Below are 11,650 nucleotides of genomic sequence, written 5' to 3' on the forward strand. Positions count from 1 at the left end.
AGGCCCACACGCAGAGGCTGTTAACCCCTTATTGCACTCATTGCCAGTGGCGAGATATCCAGGGCTTTCATTGGCCCTCGTTCTCTCCGTGTGGTAATGATTAAGAGATTCAGCAATGCCATTGGCAAGACATCTGAGAGTGCAGTGTACCCCAAGGCCATGAGGGCTCTGAAGTCATAAGCACCCCGTTTTCTTAACAAACCCCTCGGAATTACCATAGTAAAACAGTTAATGAGCGGAGCAGAAGTAGCCTCACCCTCTGTCCTGTCAGCGTTGACATAGTTAATTAGCATTGCTGAAGAATCCCAGCCACTTTTGTCAGAGTGGATTTGAGGGGAGAGAGTGCATTAGTCCATTTTGCTTTACAGTTTTCTCTAATGCCGTCTAGCATGGGGGAGCTCTGTGATAGTGGGTGGCTCCCTACGGGCCCACAGTCGTGCTGCATCCCAATGCAAAATGGATGAATATTAATAGTGGAATTGGGCCCGCCTGTCTGTGTGTGTGTGTGTTGCTAGCAGCAGCAGCAGGGCATGGCAACCAGATATTCACTCCTGAGGTTGTTTATTTCTATCACTTGTACATGTCTGCCATGAGATTAGATTTTTATAGTGTGTCCTTTGCTTTGTTTGTTGACATTTGGGTGATTGATGTGGGTTTGGAGATGAATAGCAGCCACTCTCTCTCCCTCTGCTCAGATGAAACTGTGATTTCCAGGGCCTGCCCAAGTCAAGAGAAAACAGATATTAGACAGTTATTTTTTCTTGCTTGCTTATATGAATAAACAGTGTTTGCCTGTATGAAACACAATTAACTGATACAAGTAATTTGGCATTTTGGATGGATTTCGGCTGAGTGAGTTATATCAGACTGTCCTTGTTTATGGCATTATCCAAATGTGAACACTTTATGAAACATTTCTATGGTTTTGCTGTCTCATTATTTGGCTATGATTTCATGTATTCAAGCCTAGGAAACAAATCAAATGCTAATAAATGCTTATACAGATACTGCATATATATACATATATATATATAGGAATCTTAGAACAGCTATATATATATATATATATATATATATATATATATATATATATATATATATATAGCTGTTCTAAGATTCCTAGCATGTATGCATTGGTGCTCTTATGCAGTGTATAATTCTAGGCTTAAGTGTGCCCCAAATGATTGTAATTGGACACATGGTGACAGGAGAAATAGATTTGTCTACCTCGTCATTACAAGATGGTGCATGGTGCTGGGCTGCGAATTGACAAATTCAGTTTTCAAAGTGAAAAATCATTTAATTACAATGAACGAGTAGCTAAATGCTGTCTGACCAAAACAAAGATAGTTGTCATGAATCTTATGTAGGGGGAGCGTGTTTAAATCGATAGTCATTTGTTACTGCACAAGATCTCCTAACTTTCTGTTGTAACTTCACAGAAATCTAGTGTAATCTAAATATTTAGTGTCTGTGTGTGTCACACTTGATATGCCAATAGCTTATCTTGATGTGTTTTTAGCAAGCATTGTTTGGGTAATACTTGATCAGGAATGGTGTGAGAGCAATTTCTTGCCAAGAGGCTTGTCTTGGCTTGGTATGGGTTGAATTTATCAAGGATTCGCTCTCCCCTGCATTGAAAAGAACACATTAGCTTCCATAGAGGAACTCAGTAATTGGATTTTGCTCTTATTAACTATTAAATTGGCATATTTTAAATTACTTCTGAAACATTGATCATTAGCTTTTGGGTAGGTGGTCATAGATGGCATTGTAATGATAGCTTTCTATTTCCATGCATTCTACAGTAATTGCTATAATGACTATAACATAATTGAACTGACATTTTCGATGCTCACATTTCCAGCCGGAATATATGTAGTTAGAGAGATGAGTCAGCTTTGTAAGTGAGTGGTGGATGCTTATGAATATGTATATCAGTATCAGTTTGACCTGTTTTTTGGTAGCCACGGGGGGGTTTTAGTAAATATATTGATATTAGCTTCCACTGAGCTCCCGTTTGGGTTGAGCTAGGGGTCAATCCTCTGGTCTAATTTGTCCGTAAACACAAGATCGTTCTCCGCAGTCATTTTGTTCAATAATGTTTGATCTCTGGTGGAAAGCAGGAGAGTACTTCCTCCCTGCCAGGACAGACTGACAGTGCCGTATCGAGGGAAAGTGCATGTGTCACTGGTGCTGGATGTGGTATTTATGCAGCCATGTAAGTCACACACAGATAGTGTCAGTGTGCTAGAGAGGATAAGCCTACAGAAGAAAAGATAAAATGGATTTGAGGGTGATAACAGTTGAAGGCGCTTTTGTGTGCGTTTTGACACTTTCTGTAGAAGTAGTTGATATTGTCTGCCACTGCTGGATTCTCGTCTTGTGCAAGTCAAAGATCTATGTGTTCTAGGATTGATATTACTGTTCCACAATACAGTGTCTATATAGTAGCTGTACAGTATACTATAGGTTGAACAACTCTGTTGTCGTCACTACTTTCCCAGACCTGACCTCTCTACTACTGTAGATTTCACAACTCCTCTAAAGATCTGACTGTATGACATAGACAGACTTCATTTTCCTCTCATTAGTGCGGCCTAAACAACCGTCTCCATGACTCCCTGACACACTATTTAACTATTAATTACAGCTCAGCAATTAGTATTCTCATTTGTGAGAAGTGGAGGTTTGTTTTTATTCTCGGCCCTACTTTAGTCTCACAGGCGGGCGTGTCAAGAGAATAGTTTTAGCATGAAGTGTGTATTTGGCACAGGAGTACAGTATAGCAGACGGTGTGGTCTATGATGAATAGAATGTAAAATGACTATTTCCATCTTTTGGCCTTGCACTGTCAAACATTGTACATTAAATGATCCCTCAACGGGCAACGAGAAAATAAGGCATTCAGAAACATGCACCGAATTGATTTTTAGTATTCTGTAAGAGCACCCCCTTCCTTGAAGTGCTGCATAAAATACCCAAGATCTTGTATGAATGGAGTTCACTCTAAGACACCATGACTTTTATCTGTACATCCCTGGGGCAGCCAACAACAAGGTGGTGAGTATAAAACAGAGTGCGTTCAGGGCTTTTTTTTGTCTTGGTGTAATAAAGGAAGGTTTTGTCTTGGTGTAATAAAGGAATATTTCATGTGTGACACTCACAGCCTGTGGGGGTATCATTCAGAAAAGGCTCAGATAGCAATAATTAATGTAAACATATGGCGAGTGCCCACACAGATAATACTATTCTCCATACAGCACTAGGCCAAGATGTTACAGTTGCTGGAATACGACCATAACATATGCTAATCACAAGTCCATTGATTAGAGCCTTTTTCATTCCGATTCAATCATTTCTGTAAACTACAGAATTGATTTTTGAGAAATCAATTAACAGCACAGTGAAAGTAAATATGAACAAATCTATGGATTTTTTCTGCAAATGCCCATCCCAGCAAATCCAGGTTGAGACTAGTGCCCTTGTGCACAGATGGTCAGTAAGAAATCCCATGTTAGTCAGGTTCAAATGGTCTCAACTGAACTGAGATAATCACTGCCCCAGTTATCAGAAATGATAAATATACAGTATCATTAATGCATTTTAGAGAACTGCTCTTAAAACTGTACATCCTAACCTGTTGGTTCTGAAATAAACCATACCAACACAAATACTGTATTCAGCAGATAACATAAAATTGTCTTTACTGTAAGACAGTATTGAAGGAATTTGAGACTATTAAGTATAGTGCAGTACATATTCCTTAGGTATGGAGCAGGAGGAGGGACATGGGAGGGCAGAAAGAGAGAGATTCATCTTGGCTGGAGTGAAGATCATATGTGGACTGTTGATAGCTCATCTCTCTGAGATGCAAGTGGTGTTGATGTCCCATAAGGAATCCTTCACAACCAGTTTGAGCTGTCATCATGAGGGCCTGAGTTAGCTCCTAGGAGAGCTTGGAAGAGGCCTGTTTCAAAACATGGTAAACATTAAAAAGTGAGAGGGGGAGGGAGAGGTAGAGAGAGATAGAGAGAGAGATAGTTTAGGAGAGAGAGGCCCAAAACAGGACTGCCCTCGTTACATCTACAACATTAACTTCAGTGCTGACGCGTTTCATTTGTGTCCCAATGCATTTCATTAAGCCTCTAAAACATTTAACGGATTTAGTCAAAAGCACTCAAGTTGTACAGTAATTATGTTTTTAAAAAGCTGCTACTGGAAACCTTTTGCTTCTATAGCGATCAGTCTGTGTTGAACCGATTCACTTTGTTTATTCCCAATACAGGGTGTACTTTGATCAAAATTATGTAAATACTTTCCAATTTAAAATGTTGTGAAGCGAAGTTCATGGGAGATATAATTGCATGTTGTTGTTTTTTTGTTGAGTGAATATAAAGTACATCATTTGCAAGAAAATTGATGTACAGTAAACAGAATGTCCTTGAATGTATAATTTCAACAAACAATGTGTTTTTTGAGGAATCTGTACTATTTTTGCCAATCATGAATTGAAGCAGGCCCATTTCTTAAATGGATATTGTTATTCAAATGATATACATATACATAGAGTATACTCCATTGCTGTGGTGTGTCTGGACGTATTTCAATGAGCACTGTGGACAAACCAAAGTAGAGAGGAGGGAACATAAATCATGAAAAACAACAGTATCTGAACCATTCTTGCCAGAAATTACTTTTCTGTTGGGCTTCCCCTCTGTGCTCACAGCATGTTAAGGTTCTCTCATGTCTCAAGGAACCCCACTGAGCCGTTGATTAAGTCAAGCTCAAGGCCGGAGCCTGCCACCATTGAAGACCGCCCGCTCACTCACAAGCTATCAGGTGACCCGGCTCTCTTTAGTCTGATACTGATGCTGAAACGAGCTATTACTGCCTGTGCTTTGAAAGCATTCTGCTGGGGGTTGATAACCCTAAGGCACGGGAGGTGTGGATACACAGAGGTGGAAGGGAAAATGATGTCTGAAGGACATCTCAATGGAGCCCTGTCGTCATTATGAGGCTAATGTAAATGATGGGGCCCAAATGAGCTACACAGCACATTGGAATGTACATTATATCATAACGGGTGATAAAGACTATCAGCTCTGAACATCAACTCCTCTCATAAAGCATCGGTGTGCAGTTTGCTTGTAAGGCAGCAGGAGGAAATAGAGAGAGACAAATCGGCACACCAAGTCATTGAGCCAGTTGTGACCCAGTGGTGTGTACAGCAGCACACTGCTAGTGAGACACTAAGATGGATGGTGAGCATGAATTATACTCTGAGAGGAGAGTATTGCACATGCAGTATACAGTCAAATTGAATGTACAGTAGTATACTTTACTATGCAAGTAGGGTAATGAGTGTAAAGCATACTCCACATGAGACATTATGGTAGCTAGGGAGTGTTCATGCATGGGTTTTCTACCGAGGTTTAGCCCTGGTCTCAAATGTGACTCATTTGGGCTTTCTCTGGGGAGCTGTGGGGGAGCAGAAACCACTGATTGATGGTCAAGGACATTGAACTCCTCACTGAGGGCCAGAGTAGCCCATCTCAGAGGCCTTGTCCTCAGGGGGATAGTGATGGGTCAGCCATGACAGCCCAGAGACACAAACAACTCTGAGCATGAATCATCACACAGACGTAGTACTCTAGCTTTTGAGGGTTATATCTGACAAAAGGTTGCTTTTGTAGTAATTAGTCCTTCAATGTTTTTATCATTTAGTTTTTAGCATTTCGTCTATCTATTCATTTTCACATACATCGGTTGAATAACATTTATGAGGTAATGACTAATTGATTTATTTTTAATTGAAAAAAACGTTTAATTGAACACAAACTACATATACAAACGAACCTCCAAGGCCAGGCAAGGAGAAGAAGGCACCTAGCTGTTGATACTCATGCAATGCTCCGATGAATTACAGCATTGTGAGTGACGCTTGTGATTGTACCCAACATGCTCCCTGCTTTCAGTGTCAGTATGGCATATTTCAGAATGATTCATTATATGTGTCAACTGTGACGGAGGTTCAGGGGTTGAGCATTTGTTGTGCATACGATTCGTGGGCTGCTAGTGACAACCAGTAGAAGCCTGCTCCGACACGGGTGGCACACTCCTTAGAATGATCTCTTCATTCCGGAAAGAAGAAAAAGGGATTGTTAGTTTCATATGACTTGGGGTTTGGGGCTTTAGTTTTTCATTCCAGTCTATTGCAAAACAGTAATTGAAGCGTATCACTTTCATCTTCGCTTATCTCTCCGCTCCTCTCCCTTTGGAGCACACTGGTCTCGGAACACGCTTGTCTCATTGCTGTTGGTTTCTGTATGATATATTGTCTAGGATTGTTGGTGCTTCATCGTAGCTCACTGATGTACATGGCAATTAAATTCCAATCCACTGAGGTGCTGTATACAGTATTGAGATACTGTGCTCTTGCCAATGCTGAAATCTCCCCTCTTTCTCTCTCTCTCTCTCTCTCTCTTCCTATTCCCTTCATGTTAAAGAGCTGAGAAATGGTGTTCCAGGCAGTTCCTGGTTGGGGAGTTAATTAAAATGGCAAGTTACAGCCCACACAGTCAAAACAACGGAGGACAAGGTTTTAGAAAAAGACACAGGGGGATATTAAACAAGCCCAAAATGAAGCACTGCAAAGAAGAGGGTACTTTAATATAGACTATCTCTCCCTTCCCCTGTCTTTCGCCCCCCGTCTCTCTCTCTCTCTCTCTCTCTCTCTCTCTCTCTCTCTCTCTCTCTCTCTCTCTCTCTCTCTCTCTCTCTCTCTCTCTCTCTCTCTCTCCCTAATTACTTCTACTAGAGATTGGTACTGTATGTTTTTGCTAGCACACTTGATCATACACCAGAATCATTATCACTTAAAGTGGAGATGCAATAATTATAAAGAACTTCCTGGGGATATAAAAGGAATATTGTACAGGCGATTATGCTGATTGTGCTCTCACCCCAGCGACCATGCCTTGTCCACGGATGGGATAAGACATTCTGTGAAAAGGAAGGGATTTGCTTATGGCCCCCAAATTATTTTGTTAGCGCGATGGCTACACAATGCACACTCAGACTCCAGCAGTAGGGCCGTTACAGGACAGGAGCTGTTGCCATGGTTACCATCTCGGCTCTCGCAGCCCAGGAAAACTGTGTCATTATCCTCTGCTATGGATGGGAGCAGAAAGAGAGAAAGAGAGAGAGGGAGAGAGAGGGAGAGAGAGAGACTGCAGTCCACACAGCCTGCCCATGCATTTTACACACACCATCACAATTTGCACCATTTTCTCTCCTCTATTCAATCCATTCTTTTTTGCTCTCTATTTGTGGGAGAATACTGTTTCCACAGTAATAGGTAAACAACAAGCATAATACCCGCATATAATTTATGAAAATATCAGGCTGAAATGTAGTGTGGGGGTACGTGATAATGGGACGTGTAGCTTTTCGCTCTGGCATTGACAGTGAAATCTCTGGTAATTCACCACACAAATTGTCACAACCCTGTTATTATGTGAACAAAAATGTGCTCTCCTGTCAAAATAGCTACTTACCTCGTGCCACTTAGATGAAACTCAATATAGCATCTTATTGAATTCAAACACAAAAGACACAGCTTAATATGATATTGATCCTCAAAATGAACATTTGCTGTACACTGAACATGCATGAGGATGAGGTATACAAGTTTTCTGGAGTGTTTGTGTGTACCTTTTTGTGTTTACAGTAAAGATGTGTGTGCGTGAAAGAGAGAGAGAGCAATACAGACTGCATTGTGTGCACCTTTACACTGGTATGTGTGTGCAAAAGCAAAGTCCACATCAGACAAATAACATGGTGAACTAATTACATATCTGTGTAAATAGAAGCACCCTGCTGAGCTGGGCTGTGCTCCATATGATTTCCCCAGGTAGCGCTGAATTTGCCGGGGAGCCAGGGCTTGTGTCACTTCTCCAAATGAAAGTCTGGCCTCTCCCTCTTCTCTCCTCCTCCGTCTCCCTCTGCCTCTCCCTCCCCCTCTCCAGCTCCGATGCAGCTCCAAGGAGATACGTCTTTACCTAAGGAGCTTCACTGTGGCAGTACTGTATCCACTGGTCAGAATAAAAGTGCATCCTTGGAAACAACAGAAAGCAGAGCTGGCTATGACTAACCCATGAAAATGCCACATCCTAATACCATTGATACTGTAGCTTCCTTTCCTCCTTTCCTCTTCTCCTTGTTCCCTTGGGGCTATGGACCTGAAAGGAAAGGGGAAAGCAATATGATTGAAACCTGCAGATGAGGGGAGGAAACCTTTTAAGAGAGTTGTGATGCGAAAAAGAAGATTGTTCAAGGTGTTTGGAACATAATGTGTCAGTTTTGTCATGACGAACACTATTCTAAAGAGAGCTTTCGAAAAACAGTTTCTGTAATTGGTGTTTTTTTGGAAACAACACATTTTTACTAACAGCCGGTTGAGAACAAGAGGTGTGGCGTCTGAGAGTGCAATCATTTTAATCAGTGCGTCTTTTGTTTCCTGTCTGCAGCCCCCAACACTGCACCGTATGGGAGTAAAGGAAGTGCGCAAGTCCTGCTGGCCTGCCGGTACCTGATCCTGGCTCTCGCCTCCTTCATCAGTGTGTACTAGTGGAGGGCGGCCATTACACAGAGACTGTAAAGAGCCCTTCAAGCATTTATGAATCCTTTGACATTGCTGATGGCTGGATCCAATCTGGTACAGTTTGTTTGAAGCGGTGTGGGATATAATCAGCATTACTTATGTGGGATTTGGTCTTTATTTTAATTTTTTCGGTGGAATTTCTCATCATGTAAATACTTATGATTCTGTTTTGTTTGTTTGTTTTTTTCTTTCTTTCTTTTTTGGGGGGGAATTTCTGATTACCCACTTTGTGAATCAGTGCTCATTGTCCTCTATCAAAGACCCTGACGGCTCCAAAATGAGGTCTTTCATTCTTTTCTCACCAGGATGTGGTGGTGCGGAAATTGACATTTTCATCTGTTTTTGTAAATGGCTTAAAAGATGCCATTGTGCCAAGTCCCTCTATACGTCAGTACACAAATACCATACCAATGTTGTAGCCAGTATTGAAAGTATTAGGGGTTGAACAAAACAAAGACGTACTGTACATTTAGTTTCCATTCAATACAAATTATGGTTTAGAGCATGATAGAAACATGACCGGGATCTTTCAAGATGTATTTTTAAACATATTAATATAATAGATGAAAGGCTGAACAACTTCACAGACTTTGGGGGCATGCAGAGCTCTTTTTGTCATATTCAGGAAGGCACCTTACATTCATTATATTTGCCTGCCTCTAACACAGTATCTGACCAGACAGTCAACAGAGTAGCAAGTATGTACCTTTATAACATACTTAAGTTCTGATAATTGTAGCTCTGTCAGACTGGGGCATGTTTTGATTTTCACAACATGTATATCATTACAATTTCATCAGAAAAACTGAGCTCACTAATTTACAGTATTGAAGAGGATCAAGGCAGGAAGGTTACAGCACCATGTTTTCATATTTTTGTTTGAATAGAAGACGCATCCTACTCTCCTCAGATCATAACTGGGTTGAGAAGAAATATAGGAAATGATCCCACAAAGAAACATGTGAGTGGAGCAGACCCTGACTGAAATTATTTGTAGGTTTTGCTACGTACTCTCTGGATGTTGGTGTTTGTTTGTTTGGGTGTACAGAAGTGAAATGGCTTAATAAGAATTGTAGGTTCTATTTCTTCATAAGCTCTTCATAACAGTGCAGGGGATACTGTATCTGCTATGACGGGTATAGCAACTGTAATCAATGGCTCCAATGGGTGTGAGGGAAAAACTTTTTCTAGACAATGATGAACAGCTTTTATTTTCTATTTGTTTGGTTCTCTAGACCTTTTTCGAGTTTAAGATAATTAATACTCTGTATTATTACAAAGACTGCCAATATACAGTGCATTCGGAAAGTATTCAGACCTCTTAACTTTTTCCACATTTTGTTATGTTACAGCCTTATTCTAAAAGGGATTCAGTTCATTTTTTCCCTCATTAATCTACACGCAATATCCCATAATGACAAAGCGAAAACAGGTTTTTAGGAATGTTTGCTAATTTATTAAAAATAAATAACTGAAATATCACATTTATATAAGTATTCAGATCCTTTGCTAAGACACTCGAAATTGAGCTCACGTGCATCCTGTTTCCATTGATCATCCTTGAGATGTTTCTCTGACTTGATTGGAGTCCACCTGTGGTAAATTCAATTGATTGGACATGATTTAGAATGGCACACACCTGTCTATATAAGCTCCCACAGGGACGAAGGAATTGTCCGAAGACCTCAGAGATAGGATTGTGTCGCGGCACAGATCTGGGGAAGGGTACAAAAAAATGTATGCAGTATTAAAGGTCCCCAAGAACACAGTAGCCTCCATAATTCTTAATTGGAAGAAGTTTGGAACCACCAAGACTCTTCCTAGAGCTGGCCGCCCGGCCAAACTGAGCAATACGCGGAAGGGCCATAGTCAGGGAGGTGACTAAGAACCCAATGGTCACTCTGACAGAGCTCCAGAGTTCCTCTGTGGAGTTGGGAGAACCTTCCAGAAGGACAACCATCTCTGCAGCACTCCACCAATCAGTCCTTTATGGTAGAGTGGCCAGACGGAAGCCACTCCTCAGTAAAAAGCACATGACAGCCCGCTTGGAGTTTGCTAAAAGAGCCCAGAAACAAGATTCTCTGGTCTGATGAAACCAAGATTGAACTCTTTGGCCTGAATGCCAAGCGTCACGTCTGGAGGAAACCAGGCACCGCTCATTACCTGGCCAATACCATCCCTATGGTGAAGCATGGTGGTGGCAGCATCATGCTGTGAGGATGTTTTTCAGCGGCAGGGGCTGGGAGACTAGTCAGGATCAAGGGAAAGATGAACGGAGCAAAGTACTGAGAGATCCATGAAAACCTGCTCCAGAGCATTCAGGACTTCAGACTGGGGCGAAGGTTCACCTTCCAACAGGACAAGGACCCTAAGCACCCAGCCAAGACAACGCAGGAGTGGCTTCGGGACAAGTCTCTGAATTTCCTTGAGTGGCCCAGCCAGAGCCCGGACTTGAATCCGATCGAACATCTCTGGAGAGACCTGAAAATAGCTGGTCACCGACGCTCCCCATCCAACCTGACAGAGCTTGAGATGATCTGCAGAGAAGAATGGGAGAAACTCCCCAAATACAGGTGTGCCAAGCTTGTAGCGTCATACCCAAGAAGACTTGAGGCTAATCGCTGCCAAAGGTGCTTCAACAAAGTACTGAATAAAGGGTCTAAATACTTATGTAAATATGATATTTCAGTTTTTTATTTTTAATAAATTAACAAACATTTCTAAAAACCTGTTTTGGCTTTGTCATTATGGGGTAGTGTGTAGATTGATGAGGGAAAAAAATTAATTTAATCCATTTTAGAATAAGGCAAGGCATGACAAAATGTGGAAAAAGTGAAGGGGTCTGAATACTTTCTGAACGCACTGTATGTAAACGATTTCAAACATACACTAGCGTGGGCTCATTATTTTAGACATGTCTGGCCCACATGGTGACATAAGGGACAGCTTGAAGTTTTCAGATGTGTAATATTCATGATTTTCATG

The 11,650-nt window shown here is 41.3% G+C and overlaps 1 protein-coding gene across 1 annotated transcript in view; it reads left to right on the plus strand.

Annotated features, from left to right (window-relative positions):
* Positions 1-8,632, plus strand: part of negr1 (neuronal growth regulator 1) — a gene marked incomplete at both ends in the record, with an annotated part of 107,469 nt that extends 98,837 nt beyond the window's left edge. Inside the window, one exon of the mRNA XM_083672573.1 lies at positions 8,532-8,632. Within this exon, the coding sequence (XP_083528699.1) occupies positions 8,532-8,632 (101 nt within the window). The remainder of the gene's footprint in view (positions 1-8,531) is intronic.
* Positions 8,633-11,650: the final 3,018 nt, after the last annotated feature.

This window comes from Argentina silus (assembly GCF_951799395.1).
Source record: "Argentina silus genome assembly, chromosome: 6".
NCBI classification, from domain to species: Eukaryota; Metazoa; Chordata; class Actinopteri; order Argentiniformes; family Argentinidae; genus Argentina; species Argentina silus.